The sequence below is a fragment of the Ambystoma mexicanum genome, chromosome 5p, assembly GCF_040938575.1.
Source record: "Ambystoma mexicanum isolate Mex_15411 chromosome 5p, UKY_AmexF1_1, whole genome shotgun sequence".
Classification (NCBI taxonomy): Eukaryota; Metazoa; Chordata; class Amphibia; order Caudata; family Ambystomatidae; genus Ambystoma; species Ambystoma mexicanum.
The window spans coordinates 956,277,970-956,303,859 of NC_090930.1; the positions used below are offsets into that span (position 1 = coordinate 956,277,970).

Below are 25,890 nucleotides of genomic sequence, written 5' to 3' on the forward strand. Positions count from 1 at the left end.
AGTTGCTTTCAAAATATGGGAAACATTGACATAGAAAAAAGAGCAAACAATATGGGAGGAATTGCTTAGGGACTTGTCACCTTTGAGGTCTTCTCGGGGATTGGCAGGAACATTTGTAAGAAGTTGTTTGATGATCTGCTGTCTTTAGGGTCTTCTGGGGGATTGAAATGGAAAATAAATGATGCTTCCTCTCTCATAGCAGAAGGCCAGGGAGGGAATCACTGATGCAGACCCAGTTTCGGGAGGAAGGTCAGATTGCGTGATGTTCATGGTACTATGGCTACAACAAGAGCATAGCTGTGGATCCACCCAAAAATGAACAAAGATGAGATCTCTATCTGCCCCAAACTGTATTCACTCCCTGGCACCCTCTGCATCTCTTCTCTCCGGTACTTGCAAGTATATACCCTTAATTAGTGCTCCAGATACAAATTTGAGTTGGAGCATTTTCCTCCCTATTTTTTAAAGCTGGGAGTAAAATTATTAATGAGGAAGTAAACAAGTAAATACCATTCCTCACGGGAGTATTTTTGTCAAAAGCGAGAACAAATGTTTACCTGTAAAACAGAAATCCTTTTGCATTAAATATTTATTTGCTCCTAGTCATTTATGCTCCTTACGAATTTTGCCGTATTCCAGTGGCACATTTGCTGAAATACCACCATATTCAAATACTGTTACTGCCACTTGGTCTTGTGGGTTTACCACAGAATCACAAGTGGTGGTAAAGCAGTGTTAGTCCCCATTTATGGAGTCCATCAAGCTAGAGGTTAATCCTCTACGTTTCCCCCAATAATCGGCGTAATTACTACTCTATAATTCTGCCAATGGTAAGAGGAAAGTGGCGGTAACTGAATTGCTGCCACTTTTTTCCCAAACTGCCCAACTTGTAGTGAGGCCCAAAATGTTTACCTCTTCAGATCTGGCAGTATTAATAGTTTGCTCCTGTGTCCCTATGTGTACTACTGGTCCAAACATATCCAGGGAGCTGTTTGGGGGAAGGTAGAGGGTCAGACATACTCCCTGTTTTTCTTTTTTGGTTGTATTTTCCTATCTTTAGGGAGTATAATTGGTTGATAACTCCTTTATCATTGGGGATGCCCTTAATAGTCTACCCTTCTAATTGTATGCACATTATTTTACCATTTAACTGTAGTGACTTGTTGGACATTGCTCCAAAGTTCCACCGGCTCGTTCATGCAAAGATCAACCCGGCAGATGAGTACATAGAAGCTCATGATCACATCTGATCTGAGAGAAACATGAGATGTTATCATATGAATCAGCACTACCCTGAAGATGCTGGATGAGGTACCGCTCAAACTCTGCATTGTTGTTTGGTTTGATGCTGTTGACTGGAAGTGCTCGGACTATGGAAATGTAGCATGCCTGAAGGTACAACAGCTGAACAGTGATGTTTAGTAGCTGAACGGTCACTGGTGTTGCTGAAAAGCCGTGGTGGTACTTGCAGGGTCACTGTTGCTTCCAAGAGCGGCAGAAACACTTTTAGGGGCCATTCATGCTGGTGCCACCAGCGAACTGTGGTAGTGGACAAGCTGTTGTGGTGACTAGTCCCCTATGCATTCTCTGTAAACCTTCGCTTGTCAGGCCTTTACACTGTGTCCCCTGTTGGAAAAGAATTCCGAAGCAGCTAACGCTGGAAGGATAATTATAATAAGATGAGGAATACGTGGGAGGACACAATTCATTCGAAATAGCAATAATGGATCGGGGAGTCCAAGCAGAGAGTAATTATTAGTGAGAAGATGTGAAGTACAGTGGCCACAAACAGAGCACAGGCCGAAAATCAAGAAGATCCAAAGTATATCAATATAATCTAATCACCTACTGATGAAAACGTTCCAATAATCCAACACCCCGTAAAACCTCTATGTAACCATCACTCTTCAGTGCACACATCTACTGAGCCAAAATCTGGGCAAATATTACAGTCATTCAGAAGAAAATTACCCAACTGCCCAAAGGAAAATAATATCACCCCAGTGGGAAGAGATTGACCGTGGCCAAAATAGAAAAAAACTTTCTTTCTGCAAAATCCAATGCCAGCAACGGGATATCGTTTTCGCCCACTCATGCTGATACGCTGTTATGCAGAAGTGATAACCAGCCCCCAAATCTCTTTGCATTCTCAACACAATTTATTGTCTCACTACATTGATTATAAACATTTAGTTGCATTATTTTTCTTCAGAACTGTAAATGTGTGCAAGATTTAGTCTAATGAAACTGATCACAGCACAGCAATAATAATCATTGACACTTTTCACTGCACTTGTGTCCCTTTAGTGACGCCAAGTACTAAATAAAGTTTCTCAGCACAGGTTCTCAGTATTCTTCGGCCCAGCTTTTGTCCAGGTGGACCTCCTTTTTATCCGTGCTATGGAAAGGGTTGCAAGGTGGCACAGTGGTAACCATCCGCGAGAAAGGTCCCTGATGCCGGTAGCGATAATCTGGAGACCATGTCCAAGCACTTAAAAACAAAGAAAAAAAGTTTAGTCTTCACATTATCTTTCAAAATCCTAGTACAAACACCCTCATTGAACAGAGTGCGTGTGAGATGGGCACACTCTGCACAAGACGGCGAGCAGGTTCAGAGCAGCAACCATTTTGTACAGAAATGCCAGCATTGTTCAGTACTGCAAACATTTCTTTCAATGGCTCCGTCTAGAAGGTTTTTGTGCATCAATTCTTGGCATTTGGCATCTATAATATTTCTCCCACATTCAATAGAGTCACACTGTGTGATTGTGTTGAAAGCAATATTTCGACCACGGGAATAGTATGACCCTGGCATAGGTGATGAAAATGACATTTCCCTCCCTGCTGCATCCCACATGGCATAATTGGATTCATTCAAGTGTTGGCAAAGTTATTACATGATATACATGATAAACATGTGTAAAAGTAGCACATCGGTGCACTATTTGTCTTAGAAGCCAGAAAAGCGCCAATACAAAGTTTGTGCTTGTCATTTTGTACATAGCGCTTGTTTCCATAGCCTTGACATTGCTTATTAATGTCAAATATGAATTTAGGCCACACAATTTAGGTGACAAACATCTGCAATTAAGCAAACCTGTTTTCCCCCCTAATGCAATGATTTTATTTTGATACAAATGTGAAATATATTTACAGCTAAGGAGTTCCACCCCTAACTGACCTGCTGCCTCCGAACAACAGTCAGAAGATGGCTGCCCCGACATAGTGTAGGTGCGGGGAGGAATGTGTTAGCACCAGAGCTGCGTGGCTAAAGGGAAGATCACTGGGTCTTCTCTGCCTGTTCCCTGACTGGAGTCCCCTTCTCTGCCAGATACTGAATTATTGGAGCTGCGGAAGCTATGCTCTAGTGTGAAGGACCACAGACCCTTGGCATGTAACCCGCATGCTCAGTTGAGGAGCAGCCCAGAACCCTGTGGGTGAGCCCGGGGGTGTAGACTCGAGCTGTGGACTTGTCATGTAGGGAGCTGGCAGAACAGAGAAAATGAGAAGACAATAAGCAAAGTTTGTCCTGAGATGCCGGATTGCCGGATCAGTGGAAACTAGAGGTGGATGAGTGATTCAACAGAGGATGACAGAGATGGAATGGGACAGTGAACCCAGGTGGAGTCTAATTACTGGAGGGGAACAGTGCATGTTACTTGCAAATAGAGTCTGGAGCAGAGTAGGAGCATAAGTGCCTGCAAGATCCATCAATAGGAATTTGAATATTGGTGTGTCAAGTAGACTTGTTGAGCACGTGGTAATGGTGACAGTTCTCCCTCATGGTCAGTGGTCCGATGGAAAATACTGGGCAATAGCGCTCACAGTGACTGGGGAAGCAGTGCTAGAGGTGGGATGACTAAGAACGTAGAAGTGTAAAGTTGAGGGGAACCCTTCACTGCACCGTTAATGAAGAAAAATGGCCAAAGAAAAAGCATCATCTCTGATGCAACAACCCATGATAGACAAGTTTGCTATCTCACAGCCATTGAAAAAAGATAGGTTGCACCCAGTCGTGCCCGGCTTCTCCCTTCCCAATGCTGGATATGAGAACCTCGACTGCGGACGAAGTTTCCATTGCTCAACTATCATTTGCTATAAGAGAGTCTAGTGAATCCTTTGAGATTAAACTTGACTCTGTAATAGAGGTCACCTCTATCCAGCAGGATCTTCAGAAAGCACTGGGAGAGTCACTTCGATGGAAGAGAGAATATCGGGCAAGGATGAAGCTGTCCATACTCGGCAAAAACAGGTGAGGACATTGGGGGCAATGTCGGAAACCAGGGCTGAGGATATTAGGGTTGCTTGAGGAGGAACGACCTCTGGATGGTTATTTTTCCTGAAGGCATCCAAGCAAGGGACAAAGAAGCATTCATAGAACAATGGCAAAATATGTTGTTCGGATCAAAGCATCTGTCCAGCTGCATTGTTGAAACAGCACATCGAGCATTTGCTAGAAGGTCTTCTGAAAAGCCACTTCAAAATAGATAATTCCAAGAATTATGAACTATAAGGATCGCAACACAATCTTGTGTGAGACCTCGATTAGGGGGAAGATCAACTACCAGGACAATATATCTTAATTGTATGGGGACTTCACTCTAGCAGTTCAGAGGGTATGCCATTCATGGACTAGGACCAACATTAATGGCAACTATTGTTGATAAAATATATGCAGATCTTTCCTACATACATTGATGATGAGAGATGAATCGTATTGCTTTGACATGCATTGTGATAATTGTGCTGATTAGGGAGCTGACAAGAATCCTACAAACTGTTTTGTGCGATATTATGTGGTAACAGAGTGGGTGATTAGAAGTGAGTGGTTTGTTTCATTTTATGTTTCATTATCTGGTGGGCATTGGTTAGTATTGTTGGGGAAGTATTGTTGGGGAGGGAGTTGTAATGCCTGTCAAGTCGGCTGCCCTCAGAGTAGATAGTGGGTAGTAAATACAGGGTTGGCTATAAAGCACTGAGTCTGTTGGAAGGATTTTGGGGGGACCTCTCTGGAAGTCTACAGGTTCAGAGTGTGGCAGGCCTGCTCAGGTGAAGTTGTACCTGCCATGCAAGTGGAAAGTTGATGGGTAGTTGCAACAGAAATGGTTACTGAAAATTGAAAGGGATAGGTTGATTTGTGAGTAAGGAGTACATGGAATGAGTCAAATATTTATGAGTCTCTTATGTAATGATGACACAGAAGCAGTCTGAGTTAAAAGGGAATATCTGATAGCAATACCATAGGATGTCAGAGGGATTGGTACCTCTGTAAAAAAGCATTGAATCAGATCCTTCTTGCAGGTGAGGAGAGGGCAAATAACACTCTTTCCAGAGACACACAACGCCCTGGAAAATACTCAGATATTTAAGACGCACCGGAGGGGCACATCTATGCTTCTTGCTTCTCTACTATGGCACAAGGGTGCTTGTCTGGATTGCTCTCAGGGGTTAAGTTTCAGGTGTTACACATCTCACAAACTGACACTGGCAGGTACATACTGATGCACAATCTGCTGAATGGAAGGGAAGTTGACCTATTTACCATGCATGCTCCTAATACAGCAGATGAAGCATTCTTTGCTAGGATGGTGGAGGTGGGGTATTAAAACAGGCGACATACACAGTCATAAGGGCTGGTAATTTAACCTAAAATGTGTTGCACTGCGTGGCAGGCACCCCCTGGAGCATCAACACCATTTGCAGGGGCTAAGTTGTTGGCCAACACAATGGGGCTCTATGGCTCCCAAGAATGTATCTGGCGCATTTCCCTGAGCAGAGAAAGTTCTTGTTTTATTTGCCAGTACATAGGATCTTCACAAGAACAGATATGTTGCTAGCAAGAACAGATGCGATGACCATGGGTGCGGACTTGAGCACTGGGGTAGGTATATATTGGATCACCCATCAATAAAAGTCACTATATGGGGCATATTAGGGTGATTTACACTTTCCAACAGGTGCATGAATGCTGGAATTTCATATGATGGAGTTTGTAGGGAACACTTGCGAGAAAACACATTTTGCTACTGGGAGCATAATAAAGTGGGTAAAGGCTAAGTTTTAAAAAATGGGAAGAGTTAAATGCAATGAGTTGGAGGGAGCGTATCTCAATAACCAAGACGGTCAGAAACACATTAGCTATTTAACTCACGAGGAAGGAAAAAGAGTTGGAGGTAAATGGAAGGATAGGAAGGAGGACGAAGACAGAACACTATTGTAAATAAAGAATATGAGAAAACAGCAGACTCATAAGGGAAATGTGTTCATCATTTGTATTGAACTAAGCTGGGACAGGTCTGGCAGGATGATGGCCTGGCCCTTAAAGGGGGAGATGAGCATTAAGCCCATCACTGCTTAATGTAGATTGTGGCGCACATGATCAAATGTGGTTTATAGTCATTGCATCGAATTAAAAAGCATCGAATGCCTTACCATCGAAAAAAAATGCATCAGGAAAAATAGCATTGAATGCATTTTTTTTTTTAATGGGGGGGTCACCACCAGCCCGCTTTTTTAACCTTTAAAACCCGTTATAATTGAAACAAACCCTTTACCTTAAAAAAAATGCATTTCATGTTTTTTTTCGATGCGTTTTTTTCTATGGAAAGGCATTCGGTGCTATTTCATTCGATGCAATGACTAGATACCTCAAACGTGCACATATGAGGAGTTTCAAACGTTCAATCACTTGCTGTTCATGCAAGATTCAGAGAGGGACACAGAGCAGATGAAAGAGTAAGTACACAGAGGCATGCTGGAAGTTGGAAGAACCACTGACCAAGAGTGAAATAAAAGCGACTATTGATTTCCTGAATAGTGGGAAAACATTGGGTGGTGATTGAATACCTTCTACGTTTCATAGGGTCCTTGGAGACCTGTTAGTCCCAGTGTTAATTCATTTTTACTATGAGGAGTTAGCACGGAAAGTACTTCAAGACACCAAAGGACTTGAAAGTTCTCTTGAAGGTTGCGAAATGATAAGCGAGAGATGAAGTTGTGTAGGCCACTCTAGGTTATTAATGCACTCTCTAAAATTTCCAATTTTGTTCTTGCCAGAAGATTGCAACAAGTATTCTGTAGGCTGAGGCACCTGGACGATTGTGGGTGAACTGCCATGCTGCAAAAGAGCATGAGCCATGAGTACCTCGCAGACACATGGCAGTACTGGAGGAGTCGCACATCAAGCAGGAGTCTATTACAGTAGCTAGTCTGGGTGCCAAAAATGATTTCTCTGTATGTTGGCAACTCATGTGGCAGGTACTGGAGCAGATGGAGTTAGACCAGAAAGCTAGAGCAATGACTAGGCTTCTTTATCAGGTGGCAGTGGTCCAAACTGGTAGGGTGTACTCCAGTTCTTGGATGTTGCAGAGGGGTATGAGACAGGGTTGCCCACTATCCCAATGATTGCTTGTGCTGGTAGTCGAGCAGGTGGCAGCCACTTCATGGATAGCTTTTCAGCGTTCGCAGATAGCCGTGGCTGGGCACCTCCCTTTATGGCTACATAACTGCCAAAATCCAGAGAACTATATGGAATAAATCATCTGGCCCGATCCATCTGGTCAGTATAGACCTTTCCCTGGCTTTTGATAAAGTCATCTGAAATAGGTTACGGGCAAAATTAGCAAGATGTGGATTGCCAAATCAGCTTTTAAATATTTTGGTGTATATTCATTCAGACGCAAACCTACAAGTGAGGTTGAATTTGCAGGGTCAAATCTCTAAACATAATCCGATGAGTAGAGGACTCGGACAGAGCTGCATTCTGACCACATCTCTATGTCATCTCGATACAGCAGATATGGGAAGAGAATTGGCAAAGGCTGCTTTTATTTCCCCAAGGTAAACCATGTCAAACTACCCAGCATTTCCTATCCGGATGATGCTGTTCTGTTAGCTTCTAATCAAATTGGGCTCCAAAGATTGCTTACAGCCTTTCAGAAATATACCCAGGATAATGAGTTGGTCATTAATACAGGTAAGACAAAAACGATCCAGTTTACACGTGTAAAAACCAAAACATTGGGTCATAATTGGTGACTGAGTAACCAAAATGTAGATACTGTGAAAGAATTAAAATATTTGGGCTTTGCAGTGACTGCAGAAGCAAATCATAAAATTATATTACCCAATTTGGAGAAGAAGACTGTGTAGATGAGGGTGAAAATGAAGTTCTTGAGTAACAGATAGAGAACGTTTTCCTTGAACCCTGTTATCAATTTTATGAAGGAAAAGCTATGACAGCATTGTTATATGGTGTGCAAACTCACCATATTTTTGTGGGTTATGATAGCTTCAAAATTGAAGGACTGATTTGGAGAAATTTGCTAGACCTGCCAACCTGCGTTCCGGTTGGGGTTATCCGTTTTGAGTTAGGATTACGTTCTTTAAACTCACATCTATTATAGAGAAGACTGATACTCTGTAAAAACCTATTGTTTCCCCTAAGAATTTGCTCTATGGTCGTCTTAGTAAAGGCGAAGCAGGGAACACATTAGGTTATGTAAAAACCTTTAAAACAAATGATAACGGATAAAGGGATGTCATTTACTAACATAATGGAAAATTGGGGTAATGCAAGGAGACATTTAAGACAGCAAAATTGGTGTGAGACGTGCAATTTAATAAAGAGCTTCAAAATCTTCTCTATTCTACATATAGAACATAAGAAATTGGGCGACAGAAGTGTTTATTTTGTTAAATCGCCCTCGCGCTATCTGAGAAAGATGGTAATGAGAAGCTGTTGTAATTTATTAAACAGAAGAGAAATAATCTGTATTCAATCTAAAGGAGAACCGAGGGATGCGTTGTGCAGGTTCTGTGTTTCTGGATATTGAAAATGTGAAACATCGATTTATGGACTGGAATGTTTTAACGATTTTTTTTATTCTTTGCTTTGGCAATTTCATCCACAATTTGTCATTTGTTCTAAAAGAGTGTATATGGTGAAGGATCATTCTAGGGAATTCACTGATTATTGTATGCACATAGGAGAATCAATGTGCCGTCTATATAGCTCAATTTAACATTTAGGGTGAAGTTGTATTTGTATGAATTATTTTAAACAAAATAACTAAATCTTTAAAGAATTAGAATAAGGTGATGATCAAATTGAATTATATAACTCATTGTAGGTGTATTCTTTTTCTTCCTTTTATACCCAACATTTAGATTGTATTTTATAGATATGAAATGTAACATGTTTCCCTTTTTCTAATTCAATGTAATTTGTGATATGATGCATTTGATGTTAAATGCTAATTGAGAGTAAGGTTTGTTTTAAACCCTGTGCACTAAATAAATAAATACAAAATAGAAGAAAGATAGCAGTGGCTGGAGAACATCAGGTGATTTTTCTATAGTTGGATGTTCTCCTTCTATATATGAGAGACCTGAAGAACACCTTCCTGCAAATTCTGAAGGCCCTAAAACAGTATGGTTTGCGGTCCATCTTGTGGATTCATTGGGTTAAGTTATGCGTGTACCCTGGAAGTAGGAACGACAAGGTGGTGAATGTACAAATGGCTGTACAGTGGGAGCTCAATCCTTTTAGACATGTAGGCATAAACATAGCACGGACGGACAAAGATACGTTACATGATAATGTTTCCAAAGAGATAGATAACATTAAAAGGGTGGTTTTGGTATTCACTGCCTTTGTCGATCATGAGTTGCAAGAAAAATGATAATCTTTCATTATTGCCGTATCTGGTCCAGGTAATTCCAATGCTCTAACCCCGGCATCTCTTTAAGGAACAAGATGGTTTTCTGAATTCCCTTGTTGGGGTGGAAAATATTCCATGAATAGCGTTGACAACATGCAAACTGCCATAGGAGAGGTGAGGCATACACCCAGATGCACTTTGTGAATAGGACAGATCTTTTTTTAGTGCAAGTGTTGGAGTTGTGCTAGCAGTAGATTTCTCATTAAACCTGCAAAGAGTTGTGAAGGGGTCATTTGGCACCATATTCAGAATATATGTCAAAGCCTGGGTTAAATATTCTCTTGACCCAATTAGGGAGCGCTATAGGTTTCTCATTAAAACTGCAGAGAAAGCTGAAGGGGGCCCTTTGGCGCTATATTCAGAATGTATGTCGAAGTCTGCGCACAAGGTCCACTTGGCCCAATACGGGACTATGAAGATGATTTTCCCGCGGTATTGCTTCAATCTCATGAATGCCATTGGAATTAGCAGGAATAAGAAAAAGCATAAACTAGCTCAAAATCCTATGATATCACAAGTGTTTCTCCCCGAGATCCCTCCAGGAGAAAATCCCAGACACAAAACAACATTTTGTTCTCTCTTTAGGTAAACAAGTGGAATTGGTGAATTCTGCATGTGGAGGTCACCCTCACAATCTCTCTGTCAAAACTCCATTATGTGAGACTCTGAGAGACAAATGATAGTGTCTGCCCTGACATTCTGCTTGCCCGCCAATTGTGCTGCATTAACTGAAACTCCTATGTTGATTGTGAAAATCCAGAGGTTCATGGCCTCCCTGCACAATTGGAGTGATCCCACACTGCTCCTCTTTGTGATAAAATGCATAGCGGTGGCATTGTTCAACAACACCTGAACAGACTTTGCAGTTGATTGAAGCCAGACAAACAGCTCGAAGCTCCAGAAGACTGTTGTGGACACATCTGTCTTGTCTCTCCGACAGACTATTCACTGAACTTGCAGGTCATGCAAATGAGCACCTAAACCCTTCAAGCATTCGTCTGTCATCAGGGAGATCTGTGGCCAAGGCGAGTAGAACAGTTGCTCTCGCAGAAGGCTTCTCAGGGACACCCACGGTTGGAGATCTTGACCCAGCTGAGAATTGTAACAACTGATTTCCCAGAGAACACTGCAGTGGCCGCATGCGCAGCATGTCTTCCGTAACCAACACAAAGTAGGAAGCCCTTAGGACCTGCAACCTCACGAAAGACTGGATAAGATAAACGGTCATCCTTAAGTCCTCAAACAACCTCTCCTCTGATCCTGCTCTCATGAGCCAGTTGTTGACGTAGGGAAAGACATGAACTCTTCTTCTTCTGAGGGTGAGTTGCCACCACTGCCATCATCTTTTTGAAAACCCGGAGAGCAGAACTCATGCCAAAAGGCTATAGTGCAAGCAGGTAGAGGCTTTGTACTACTACAGAATGCAGGTACCTCTTGTGTTTTGATGGAAAGAGAAAAAAAGTATGAAAGACAGGAAAGTCCACCTCAAAGAGGTTTGGTGGTGGCGTGGCGGTATGCAGTGATAAAATCGTGGCAAAAATGTGCCTGCACAAAAAATCGCGGCAAAAATACTGTGGTTTGACCTGTTAAAGTGTACTGCATTACACCATTTAAGGGAAGCAGAGGTTGTGGGGATGTCCCCTGCTCCCCTTAAATGGTATAATGGGTCCAAGGGTTGCAGGGGTGTCTCCCGCATCCTTTACATGGATCGCAGAAGCAAAACTACTGCCTTTTTGCCACAATATTTTGTGTCCACAGCCATTTTTGCTGCGATTTTAACACATGCAACCGGCGTGGCAGATGGGAGTGGTTTGCTCTCATCGATTAGTTACCATGTTACTAGTTTGGCCAAAATAACATCTCTGTGGTGTAAACAGTTTAGCTCTATTGGAGGACTGTGGCATGTGGTGACCCAAGAAGGAATAGGGTGGGAAGCGCCCTCTACAGGACAATGCATCAGATGGCATAGGGGGGTGGAAGCCCAGAAGATTTGGCAGTATCTCTGAAAGCTTTATATTTCTCCAGGCTACCAGCAGCGGTGCCCCTTTATAGGGCATGTTGAGGAGTTTTGATTGGACATCATGGGTAAGCCCTGATGTCCTCATCCCGAGATGCTCCTGAGGACATGGATCTTGTGACGTAGTCAGTAAGGTCTGGCCGTGTTATCAAAATGTGCTTTACAGTTTCTTTCCTGCCCAGAACCATCTGGTGGAAGGGTCGCTGCGTGTGGACTGGAACATTTTTTGCAGCCTTTTTAACCACATCCCACAGGGTGTCAGTGTACCCGGCCAAAGATGATTAACATTTCTCAAGGTCAGGGTGTCCAAAGCGAACACTTGTCATCTCCATGTGTCTAACTTCTTTGACTCCCTGTCTGCTAAGATAGTCAGAAATGTGCCCAGGTGGGTCCCTATTGCAGAAGCTTTAATAGCAACCAGGCTCTTGTGGTTAGAGGTGATGACAACAAAATCGGGTTTCTGGCTGTCTTAAAATCTTTTCTTGCCACTTCTTGAAAACTGCAGGGATGGAGGAGAGTTTCTGTGAAATTGGCATACCTGGCTCAGTCAAGGCCTTGCTAAATGGCAAAATGGATCATGAAAGAACTCAGATTCCTAAATGACTGTCCTCCATGTACCATACTTTCAATGTGTTTCACTGGGGTATTGTGGGAGTCCACCATCCTTGCCGCCACAACTCTAAACTAGCCAAACACAATCCCTAGGGAGGCAGCCCCTAATGCAATTTCCCGATGAAGAGCGATAGCACGGTTGCTGGCAATTCTGAGGCTTTCAGCAGGTCACAAAGAGGAGGAATAACCAACATTTCTTGGCAGAATAAAGCCCCCAAAAGACTTGACAAAGCACAGGCGAGGGAGCTTGCCTGAAAATATCCACTTTGCTGCAGTAGGTGCCTAGGTGGGTAAAGATGGTTTGCTACTTATTTCCAGCAATGTTGGACCGCGAACGATTTCTCTTCCACTCCTCTCCCTCCAGAGAGAGGTTCCAGGGTCGAAGGATCCATGAGGGATCCGATGGCGAAGGAACGCTGGGCAGAGGTATGAGCACCAGATTGTTAAAGACCAAGACAACCTGTGCCCTCTGCTCTGGCGCGGTCTTTGGGTGCACAGACTGACAGGAACCACAGTCCTTTTTGAGGTGGTCTTGTTCAAAGCACCACACGTAGCACTAAGTACTGGCTTCGGGCTTCAACGTTCAGTGGTACAGGCTTTGGGAGACTGTCGGCAGCATTCGGCTGCGGTTCGCAACAACATGGACATGTAACTCATTCCGGCTATTTGTTAAAACATTTTACATAGTGAAGGGCCGCTCATTCTGCACGTCGGGAATGCTGAGTGGACAGCTATACACTGGAGTAATGAAAGCCAGGTACGAATGGATTCATGTCTGGAAGGAGAGATGTTTACTACTTAGTTTTGTCCTAGGGTTCACATTTTGGCACGCCACTTTGATTTGTCTAAGGCCCTCCTTCTCCTGACCAACATTATTTCCTTAGAAGTGCTATTTCTAGTTTGCAGGTGCTCTCATCTCCAGGCAGCTTCCCCAGCGCCCAGTTGACCGCCCTCGCCCTTTTAATTTGATGTGAATAGGGATGGCATTGGATTGAACTGTAATACCAACCAGCTACTCTGTCATGTTTGGGAGGGGTGGGGGGGTATGGCTGAGGTCGTAAGGCAGTGCAACACACGTGTCGTTCCCTCCTTGGCAATGGACGTGTTTGCTTTGACGAGGCGTTGTGTGCTGCGTGCACTCGCTTTCTGGTGACATTAGATAGTGGTCTGTGGTGGTTTTTGTTGAATTACCTTCTAGAACTGCCACCTTATGAACTGCACAATCGATAGACAGCCGTGATTTGCCTTCTCGTGTGTCATCGTGGGAGAGTGGGGTTTGCTCTGGCGGACGCTGTCTTCTTTGTGGGCTTTCTAAAAAAGCTGTATTTGTTTTTCATTCTGGTTTTGCCCACATGGAACGCTGTATTTTTTTTCATACCTGCGTGGAGTATTGTATTGCATTGAGAACAATGCAGCTCATCAGAAGCCATGACTACGCGCCACATTCTGCATTATTTATTTATTTATTACATTTATAGAGCGCACGTAGCCCTTAGGCATCTAGGTGCTTGTATTAAGGTTACGGTTACAGAATTAGGTGATGTTGCTTAGTTACAATTCCAGTTACACTTGAGGTTGTGATTACAAATATTGCGCTAGTTGCAGAGAAAGACGCTAATAGGCGTACGATTACAGCAGCATGTAGCGAAAGCATTATGAGACAAGCCACATCTCGTGTAGCAAAGGGCTACATCTGGTAAGCATACATGCCAACTTTAGATCAGGTGTGTGCATTATGTGCATTATATACGAAATAACAATAATAATAAATAATTTGTGTTCCTATATAGGGCTTCTTGATGGAATCCTTGTGCCTCCCAGTGCTGCAGAAATCGGTGCGATCACAACCAATGTAATAGTATGTGCCCTGTACGTGCGGCGAATGAGATGTTCCTTGCAAATGATGGCCATCCAGCTATGGAATCTCAGGTAAATAGCAGCGAGGGGCAGGCCTTGCTCAATTATACATTAGGTCTTCTGGGAAACGCAAGAGTGACACTCAAATGAAAATGTCCAAGTGAGGACATCTGTCAAGACCTGAACGTACCCACTGCTCAGGCGGGCTACTGAGGATCCAAAGCTGACCTGCTTAGGAGTGGTACCCTACAATCCCATTATTGGGATGATACTGAAAGCACTAAAACAAAAATGATATGCCTTGAAATCTGGTTTCCCACATCAAAATAGTGATAACTACTCTCTCCCATTTCCCAACCCCCTGCAGACAACCCACCAGCTTCTGTATTCAGCAGTCCTCTCATGCGGCACTCTCTTTCGTCTGTGTTTATTTATTTATTTATTTATTTGTTTATTTGTACAGCCCTGAGCATCATCACAGGAGAGATTCGTATTGCAATGAAGCACGGGAAGAAAGCAGATCTAGGGGGGAGTCCCAGAGGATGGGACGGGAAGATACTTGGAATGATTCGCTGCATTCAGTTTTTGTTCCGTACATTAAGTAAATGGCATTGACTTAATAACCACGGCCCAATGAAGACAACACAATCAGAATCCGCACTGAATTATATGTGAAAATATGCAATCAGGTCGGTGGCACTTACCCATCGGCTTGCACTGCGCTTGGCGTGGAGGCTGATGCGCGATTAGAATTTGTTGGGTCAATAGCTAGCCAATGAACCTGACCAGCGTATCCAGGAATGTTCGGCTTGCTGAGTGGAGGAAGCGGCAGGAGTAGAGGGGGTGGGGAAACAGCAACACACGAGATCAGTAAGCAGCAGAAAACCATCACAAAGCAGATACAGGCCTGCACTGGCTGAGGGGAGACGCTAAGCAGTTCATTATGACATTATGTACATGACTTTCAAAGTCTATCACATTTGGGAAGTGCCTGCAAACTAACAAGGATACACATGGAGTTGCGTAAGTCACCAAAACTACACAAGGCAGTGAATTCTAAGGGGGAATTGTCAATATAGTGGTAATTGCACGGAGGCAACCGGCAACGGCTGCACTGATGTGCACATCAGGCCACTATGTGCAATTTTCCCTGTTTGCACTAAGTGCAATGAATGCATGAGAATTGGGCCAGACTCCATAGGAGCCCACAGCATATCCGATGTATGCAGGTGGGGATGCTCTCATATTTGTGAGGCAAAGCGGATGTGGGTGGCGGGTTCAGTCATTAAGATCCATGACCCCGCGCAGCCTCGTAAATCAAAAACTATGCCTAGAAAGTTTCACACATAGGGCCTGATTCATAGAATGTTTTAGCGCAGTGCAAACTGACTTTGCACTGCCAACAAACACCCTAATTCACAGAGCGATGCAAAGTGACTTTGCACCACTTCTTTGCGCACTGCACTAGGTGAAAGAAGGAAATATGTGTTTTAATCAAACCTTAAATATTTCACCTAGCGTAGAAACAAGAGGGCTATGCCTGGCTCCCAAGTCCTTTAGCCCAAATGTACCAGCCAACTCTGTGTGTGGCCAGTAATATTATCCACAGCTATGACACCATAAGAAAACATGTTCATACTGGCACTGTCAGTATCCGCATGTATGAACATTCTCTTTTTGGCTTTGCCCTTCATGCCAGTAAAACTCTTGTATCCACAAGAAGAAAACATGCGATCGCTGCTGCACATATTACTTGCCCAACCCCTGCGACGCCATGTAAGAATACTCATGTTGACGTTACCCTCAATGCAGTAAACCATGCAATACTACAGTATTTTTATTTATTTATTTATTGCATTTGGTTGTACGCCCTAACCCTGGGGTATCACAGCGTATTTTTACAAGTATACTTAGCATCTTAGTAGTTGCATATAACATATTTACAGGCATAACAGTATTAAAGCTTACATAGAAATACTTCATTACAAGGTGGAATGGGTGACCAGTGGTACAGCTTAGAGTTACAAGTATACTTGCATTCTTAGTAGTTGCGGGGTAAAAAGGCAGTTTATCAGTGAACAGTGATCCTGTCTTAGTGTGATAGATGTAGGAGTGACTGTGAGTGATGGTGCATAGAATTAGGCTGGGTCAGGGGCCAACCTATGTCAATCTGTGTGTCAGCGGTAGGATCAGAATTTGTTAAAGAGCCAGGTTTTAAGTAGTTTCTTGAATTTCGGATGGGATGGCTCGTTGCAGATGTTAGCAGGGAGAGAGAGCTCCAGATCCTGGGAAACTTGAGCTACATGTTCCTACGTTCTTGAACTGGGGGATGCATAGGTGCGTATCAGCACTGGATCTGAGTGTTCTGGTTGTGGTTTTGTGGAAAAGACATTGGCTGAGATATATGGGAGCATTACCTGAGATACATTTGTGTGTGAGGGTAAGGGTTCTATGAAGGATTCTGGCTTGTATGGGTAACCAGTGTACCTCTCTCCTGTGTTGTGAAATGTGGTCTCACTTTTTTATGCTTAATGCTGCTCTCAGCGCTTTATTCTGTAGTAGTTGCATTTTATTTATATATTTTTTAGGTCCCTGGTAGGAGTATATTACAGTAGTCAATTATGGCCAAAATGAGAGCTCTGGCGAGAGTGATACAGTTTTGGGGCGAAAGGAACGGTCCGCTCAGTGCAATAAGTTTGGCTGTGTATGTTGTTGATGAGGAAAGGGAACTGATGTGTTTGCACATGGCAAGGCTTGAGTCCAGGTAGACTCCTCATCTTTTGACCTGATTGGATATGGTAATTGGAGTGCCATCTATAACTATAGCTGTATGTTGCGGGTGGAGTTTGTTTAATCGGGTGGGGGAACCTACAATGAGGATCTCTGTTTTCTCTCTGTTAAGACAGAGGCTGTTGGCCGCCATCCAATTCTGGATAATAGAGTACATTTTGTTAATGCTGATGGTATCCTGTTCGAGATTCCCTGTGATTGGGCTTAGTATTTGTGTATCATCTGCGAAGTTGGTGTATATTACTCCCATTGCGTCTAGTGCTGCAAAAAGGAGTTTTGTGTAGACATTATAGAGTGTTGGGGAGAGGCAGGATCCTTGCGAAACTCCCAGTGGGACTGTTATGGGATCTGCTGCTACATCGCCTATAGCTACTCTGGATGTGCGGTCGGCGAGAAATTATTTAATCCAAGCGGTTGCTTCTTTAGAAAAGTGAAAGTTATTTGCTAGGGTTAGGCATAATTTATTGTGGTCCACTAAATCGAATGCCACAGACAGGTAAAGTAGGAGTAGGATGCAAAGTAGTCTCTGATTGTGTCCATCTGGTTTTTTGTAATCCAGTAGGGCTTCTCCGTGCTGTGACTGGGTCGGAAGCCAGATTGTCTTTCCCCTAGTAGCTGATTATTTTCGAGTTGGGATTGGACTTGGGTATATGCAATTTTGTCTATGATTTGGAGGAGGAAGGGGACTGTGGTGATGGGTCTGTAATTAGTGGGTGTGGTGGGGTCTAAGGTGGGTTTTTTGAGGAGGGGGGTAACCCAGGCTTCTTTGATGTTAGTTGGAATGGTGTTGGTGTTGAAAGAGGCATTGACAAAATTGGTGATGATGGGTGCTAGAGTGGGGGCTCAGTTCCTAACTAGTTTAGCAGGAAAGCTGTCTCCTTTGCAATTTGAGGGTTTGAGTGATGCTATAGTTTTTAGTACTAGTTCAGTGGTCACTGTGGTAAAGTGAAATTCTGGTATATTTGTTGTGGTATCTGTTAATAAGGGGTTGTCTCCATAATGGGTGCTAAGAATTTTCTTTGCATCACTATTTTATTTTGGAGAGTGATGATATTGGACGCTAGTACATCCTGGATAGTGGTACACCAGACTTTGCTCACTTTTGCTATGCTATGAGGAGGGATAAGTGTTTCTAGTTCTCTGATGATGGAGAAGAGCTCTCTACTATTTGAAGTACCGTTGGTGATGCGTAAGTTGAGGGAATTAGCTTTCTGCGTAAATACTTTGCGTTTATAGGATTTGGATATTAGCTGAAGTTCTTTTTTTGATTCAGTGGTAGGGTTTTTTCTGGTGAGGGGTTCTAGTGCTCTTTTTTTTCCTTCTAAGTTCTATTAGGTCGTCACTGAACCATGAGCTGCTACGTTTGGGCTTAGGGAGTTTGGTTCTGAGGGGGGCTATTTTCTCGATGGCTGAATTCAAGCAGGTATGGTAGTGCAGTGAGATGGTGTCAGGGGTAGAGTCGGCTGGTGGGTGGGCTTCAACTAACTTGTTCAGCAAGGGTGTTAAGTTTTCTGGGGTGAGGTTCTGTGAGTTTCTCGCTAGGATGGGTCTGGGAGGGGTATCGGAAGAAGTGTGGTCTGTAATTGTGCTGATGTTAAAACTGATGAGGAAGTGATCCGTCCATGATAATTCTGATGTCTTCTAGGAGAACTGTAGTGTTCAGTGTTAGTATCCAGTCCACGATTCAGCCTTTTGAGTGGGTTGGGGCGTTAACAATTTGCGTGAATTGCATTTCTGACAATGCGTTGTGGAAGGCAGTAGCTTTAAAGTTGGTTGTATCATTGTACCCCAGATTAATGTCTCCTAGAAGGATACATTTTGTTTTGGGTTTGAGAAGTGGGGAGATGAATAGAGGTAGTTCAATATCTGGGTTGTTGTTTGAGCTGGGGGCTCTACACACTATTAGGAGGTTGATAGTGGTTTTTGGATCTGTGGCTAGTTTTAGTGCTAGGAGTTCATACCCTGGCAGAGATTCCATTTTGCATTCAACTGGAGGGTAATTTTAGAGATGATAGCAATGCCTGCGCCGGTGGTATGATGGCGATCAGCTCTCAGTAATGTATAGTCCGTTGGTATGGCTAGTGTGAGCAGGGGTCCTGAAGATGGGTGGAGCCAAGTTTCACTAATTACTAGGAAATCAAGTTGGTGATCAAGGATAAGGTCATGTACGTCGATGGCGTCTGTGCCTAACGATCTTACATTAAGTAAGGCACCTTTTAAAGGTGTTTTGGGTGAGGGCAGTGTTTGAGCTGGGTGTGCTGGTTGTGGTGGTGTGGTGATCCATTGAGTTTTTCGGTGTTTGTTCTTGTGTTTGTGGTGTGAAGGAATGCTAGTGTTAGTGGATTTGTGGGTGCTGCGTGCTAGGGGCCTAGTTATGTAACTAGAGGGATGCAGGATGGTGAGAGCCTTGATGGTTCGGGTGGAGAGTCTTGCTTGTCTTGTGGTCCCTGGTATGGGTCTCGAGAGAGAGCATAGGATATATGTGTTCTGGAAAAGAGTCTGTTGCGGCGTGAAATGCCTAGGAGTGGCGTGGTGTGATTTAGTGAGATTGTGTGATGTTGTTGTGAAGGCTGGTGTGTTAGGTAGGAAAGGGGGTGGACAGGGTAATGGGTGGTGTCTAGGACAGTATACACATGCTAGACCTGGACCTATCTGAATAAAGTACCCTTGGAGCAAGGTATTGATTCTGTAATGGGGATGTCCTGTTTATTGGACATTGTGAATTGGTGGTAGTTCAGTTGGTGAGCTGGGTTTGTTGTTGTTCGTGTAACGTTAGTAGTAGGAGAGTTGACAGCGCAACTAGAATTGTGCCTAAAGGTTTGAAGAGTTTGTAATGCATTTGGCACGTGTTTCCTCTGATCATAACAGGGCCGCCTAGGAAGGGCTCTAATGTAGGTGGTGTATTCGCAAGCTCGTGGGGGAGATATACAGTGTGATTGATCATAGTACACAGCTACAATAAGATGGAGGATTTGCTGGTTAGTTGGTGCTGATGAGAGAGTACACAGTGATATCCAAGGTGCATCATGTAATAAGTCAGTATGGTTGGCTAGCTGGTGGCTATTTGCAGAGAAGTAGCCTGGACATTACATTAACAATCAATATGCTACATGGAGCAAGTTAGTAATGGATCAATAGCATTGGTGTACATTTTAAGTTAGCTAGTAATGGTTATCTGGTGTGCAGAAGCATATAACATTAATCCGGTGGACACAGGCAGAAAATGCAATTATCATGTAGGCACGGGCTAGTAGTGATAATCAGGTGTGCACAAACACACAACAATAGTGTTCAAAAACATTTTATGCAGGCACACAGTTAAGTTAGTGTTTACAAGACACACCAGTGCAATGGCAGCACTGCAAGGGATTAGCTGACAAAGTCAAATAAGACTGTTGTGACAATATGGCCATCAAACGAAAAAATGAAGTAGCAAGTTGGATCATTTATGATACACTTTGCATGCAGTTCAAAGGACAGAGAAGAGGATAAGGTGTTTAGGTAGTCAGTTGGGTAAGACGGCAAGCACGATAGTGGGAGTCTGGGCATGCGTAGCAGCATGTGTGCTTACCAGCGGGCAGATGTTTCCACGGGTGACTGGATTCTCCTGGATAGGCACGATAGCGACTAGGTGCAAGGGACCTGGCAAAGGCTCATGGTGTCTCGGACAGGCTCAGACAGAGGTAGCCTTGAACTAGGGTGACCTTAGGCGTGGGGGGGGTGGCTTTTGCCTTCCAGATCCCCTATTGGCCTATCAAGGCAACGCCGTAGTAGCAGGTGGCTAGGCAATCAAATGGAAACAAATACTAGCGCTTATGGTGGCGGCCATCTTAGGGACCTTGTGGTTCACTGCGATGGCCCACGGAGTCACGGCTCCACGTGGGGAGATCCTGGTGCAAGGCCAGAAAAGTGGGTCGCTGAGGTGGAGGCACACAGCTTGGGTGATTTGGTAGCCTTGGATTTGCTTCCTAGCAGCTCCTGTATACGCAACCTGGGCTCCACAACCCAGCTGCTCCTGCAGCTCACGCGACTTCGGGTGGGAGGGGGAAAGCTGCTCCAGCAGCTCCGCAAGTGGGGAGGCTCCGGCCTGGACCTTGGGGAATACACAACTGGGTTTAGACAGGGGTAGCCTTGAGCTAGGGTGGCCTTAGGCATGGGGGGGCAACTTTTGCCTTCCGGTTCCCCTCTTGGCCTATCAAGGCAACGCCGTAGCAGGTTGCTAGACAACCAATTGGAAACAAATACTAGCGCTTATGGCGGTGGCCGTTTTAGGGACCTCGTGGTTCACTGCAATGGCCCACGGAGTCACGGCTCCACATGGGGAGATCCTGGTGCAAGGCCAGAAAAGTGGGTCGTTGAGGTAGGGGCATGCAGCTTGGGTGATTTGGAAGCCTTGGATTTGCTTCCTAGCTGCTCCAGCAGCTCCACAAGTGGGGAGGCTCCTGCCTGGACCCTGGGGAATACACAACTAGTAAGGATCCATTTCCTTGTTTGTTTGCACATGTGCCTCCACCCAATATGTAAGAAGACTCATCATGTTGACTTTACCTTTAACACCAGTAAAACATGTAATGCCACAGTAAGAAAGCATATACTTGTTCACTGCACAAATGCCCCCAACCTCCCCATGTAAGAACTCACATTATGTTGATCTTGCCCCTTATGTGAGTAATAAATGTCATGCCAAAGAAAGAAAAAAATGTCCAGTCTTCCTGCCCTATTGTGCATGAATCCCTGCCCCTCCTCCGGGTAATAACGTGCATCAAGTTGGCTTTGCCCAATAATATCAGTAAAATATGTAAGAAAACATCCATGATACAATACCCCTTGCCTGGGCCCCATTCTTGGATGCACAGATTCATATCCATTCACCCACCAGCCACTCACCCATTGGCGGCTGGTGATTAAGTTAACTGCAGGGTTAAACATTTCCCACAAATATGCCAGAGCATGCGAGCGTAGCAAGGGAGTCCGAACCAAACAAATGTCGCTCGGGGTGGAGAAGGGTCCCTCCGTCCCCGAGAAATATATTTCAATGCTAGATTAAAATGGTGCATTATATATCACACTTTTTTTTAAAAACGTGTTAAAATGCCAATTTGCAATTGGTTTTATGCCAAAAATCCAACAGATGCAATTCACCAACAGTACACAGCAACATTTCCATAATGCCGTTGCCCACAATATATGCCAGTATTAAAACCTTTTCACGCTGGCTGTGCCCATACATGTCCAATTCGGCAGCCCCTATGTATATGCCAGTATTCCCATATTACAAAGGAACATGCTCATTTTTGCTTTGCACATAGTGCAAATAATGATACTATCAGAAAAAATATCCAGGCTGGCTCCATCAATATATGTCAATATCCCCAAAGAAGACATAATCCTGTTGGCTTCTCCACTCAAAATGTCATGCCACAATAAGAAAACATGTCCAAACTGGCTGCATAAAAATGCCAGTTTACTCAGGTAATAAGACTCATCATGTAATAACATATCATGATTGCTTAATCATCGGTGGCTCTCCAATAAAAAGGTAATGCCACTGTAAGAAATGGCTAGATTGTCTGCACCCAAATGCCAGACTAGCGAAGTAATAACACTTATCAAGCTTGCTTCATCATAAATGCCCAGTAAAAAAATGCCATGCCACAGTAAGAAATGGCTAGACAGCCTGCACACAAATGCCAGTGTAGCCAGGTATTAACATATCATGCTTGAAGTTTGCTTTATCATGGATGTATGTGACAAAAATGCTCAAAACCCACCAACCCCTCCCCACCCACCAACAAACCCCGCCCCTTAGCCCACACCCACCAAAATCAGCTCCTCAACTTCCATCCCAGCAAAATCTCACTCACACGCGCAGGGAATGTATTAGGCCAAAACAATTTGGAGCTGCGCTTTATTAAAAGTGGTCTTGCCACAGTGCCATTCAGTGTAAACCTGAGGCTCAAACCCCCCTAAGTACAAGAAGCTCTCTGCCCCTGACTGCTGCGAGTATCCAGAATGCTGTGCATTTAGAGTCTCAATGCGTGCAGCGATATCGCCTTCCAAACTGCATCTGAACACCGTCCTTTTCTCACCTGGACAGCCCAAACTCAAACATTGAAACAGTGCAATGCTGTGTATATATGTCTCATGTTTTGTACACACTTTACCATCATGATGACTACTCTGACAGATGAATGAGCATCTGCAGGTCGTTAAGGTGCTCTGGTTGCAAACACATTTCCTATATCACTGGCAGAGCCTTTCATATGCATGATGGAACATTTTCAACTCAAAGACCCCGCAAAGCACCATTTACCTTGCAAATCTGTGATAGTTAAAGTGAGCAAACAAAGCACCTATTTAAAGATTTGTTGTGACATGCAAAAAAAATAAAGTTGGTTTTAGTCACTAATCAGACGTTTTCAACATCATGAATAACATGCTGGAAGTTTGTGACAAAGAATATGCATATCTATCTTGTTTATTACACAACTTCTTTTATTGCATGTCTAAATGACTGAAAGTACCGTGGGGTTAACTAGATTTTTCAGGTTGGCATTGTCTTGCATTTTGGGACTTATAGTTTACCATTCTGGGTGGCGTTATTATGCAATTTGTGTTTTTTGTAAGTAAACTATATAAGACATTATTACTGTAGACCTTGAAATGCAATTATTTGAGACAAAGCTGTGATCGTGGTCACTCCCCTCCCCCACCACCTCCGTGTGGCCACCCATCCCACTTCCTCCATTTTGGATGCAACCTGAGTCTAGGTCCCTTTTCCCACTTCCACTGCTGGCTCAGTTACACGCAAGCCCAGAGCCAGCATACATACACTCACTCAATCACATACATAGCATAGTTCACTCTTACATGCACACATACATACAAACATCCATCAGACACATGAAAACACCCTTGCTCGCATGCACGGTTGCACGCGCATACACTTAAAAATAAAAGCATTTTCTTTTCTTACCTGCTGCTGGCACGAGGGACTCCTCTAAGGCATGCATTCACCTAAGCTCCCCGAGCACCGCCACGCCCCCTGCTTCCTTGTTCCTGACATGCGCAGTAGGGGCACCTCGATTACAATGAAACGTTCCAGTTAGGCAGTGAAATGGTCCTTCCTCCCGTGGTGCAACCGGAGCGTTTTTTTTCTGAAAGAAATCATTTCTTTCAGAAGATTCATGTTGCTGGACCCTCTCCCAGGACATGGCATGGTGGATACCCCACACCACAGGGGCTGGGGGTGTTCCTGCTACACAGTGGTTCTTTCCATTTCCGGGAGGAACTCATAGGCAGCCAGACACCAGAAGGAGAGCTGAGCATTCGGCGAGGAGCAGGCAGCGCAGGTGTGCAGAGACGTGTAGACGAGGATGCTCATACAAAGCAGATCCCAAGGTGGGAGGAGATGACAGACTGCACAGGGAACGTGGGAACTTCAATGAATGTAGAGTCCCCAACGACTACAGGGACACTGAGGCACGAAGCTAGACCATGACCAAAGGCGAAAGAAGGCAGTGTTCAGAACCACTGACGCTTTAGCTTCCCACATGGCAAAGTCATCAGAAGCCGTAGTCAGTGTCAGACAACAGGATGTCAAGGACAAGGAACCGCAAGGGTGAGAAGCCCACAAAGGGCAAACTAAGCGATTACCCCAGGACGGGGTGAGCAAACTGCAGAATCTGAGTGGGCCCGAGGAGCCTGTAGCCTACAAGCACCGACCAAGGAGTCCATAGCTCACGCAGGGCCGACCAAGGAGCTCATAGCTTGCGAGGGTCCGAGCAAGAAGCCAACTGGGCGAGAGTAGCATGTAGCCCATGAGGGGCTAACTGATAACCTACTCCAAGACGTGGTGTAAGGAAGCAAGCCATTGGCAGGGCCAGAGAAGCCCACAGCCTCTGAAGGGCGAACCAGAAGATCACCCCAGGACGAGTTGCATGAATGCCGGAAACTGACAGGACCCTAGCAGTCAGTCACCCACAAGAGGCCAACCAACAGAATACCTCGAGACGGTGGGGTGAAGGAAAGCGAACAATTGAGAGTGTGAGAAATCCCACAGGCCACAACGGGCGAGCTAAGAGATTACCCCAGGGTGGGGGAAATAAACACCAGAATCTGACAGGGCCCGAAGAGCCCTTGATGGTCTAATATGACAGAGAGACCGAAGAGTTCTGGGGAATGCGCCTTCCAGAGATCAAGGAACAAGAGTGCCCTGGAAGATCAGAGACTCATACCGTTGGTACTGGAAATACAGAGCACCCCAGGTCAAGTCGCCATATCCCTGGAAATGGGATAAAGTGCAAGTAACTGGCTCAGAAAGTGCATGAGCGAACTTTCAGAGTCATTTTCTTTTGGAAAAATATTCCTTTTCTTTTGGGAGGAAACCCTCTTTTTGAACTTCAAGAGACTTTTATGAACTACGGGGCAGGGTCAGAAACGAGCCACCACTACGTTCCTGGGGTGAAGTAACCCTACACTAAGCACAAGCTTAGGATTCTTTTCTGTCTTTCTTTTCACCAGAGTAGGTTAGTGAGAGGTTAGCTTGGGTTTTGGGACCAGGGACTGTATTTATTTTAATAATGATGATGGTGTGTTATTTATTTAGCACTTTGGCCAAAGTGCCGCCAAGAGAACATATTTACATACAATTATCCCACAGCCGCAGTTGGTGCTCATTTATCTATCTCGGAAGGATGAAAGGCTGGGTTGGCCTTGCCAGGATTCGAACCTGTGACCTGCATATATCACCCAGATCGCATCAGCGAGCATTTAACTTGCAGAGCTATCTTACTGAGACTATCTGTTGAGACATCCTGACGAGCACCCGTTTATTGTTTTTTAGCGTATGGAATACATCATAGTGTGAGGGATTAAAGGTTTTCTTTACGT

General features: G+C 44.3%; 1 protein-coding gene across 1 annotated transcript in view; it reads right to left on the reverse strand.

The window, feature by feature from the left end:
- Positions 1–2,136: 2,136 nt before the first annotated feature.
- SPMIP7 (sperm microtubule inner protein 7) overlaps positions 2,137–25,890 on the reverse strand; it is a 377,515-nt gene continuing 353,761 nt past the window's right edge. The window contains exons 9-10 of the mRNA XM_069613424.1: positions 14,913–15,020; positions 2,137–2,491 (exon numbers count right to left, since the gene is read on the reverse strand). Coding sequence (XP_069469525.1) covers positions 2,347–2,491; positions 14,913–15,020 — 253 coding nt within the window. The 3' untranslated portion in view covers positions 2,137–2,346. The remainder of the gene's footprint in view (positions 2,492–14,912; positions 15,021–25,890) is intronic.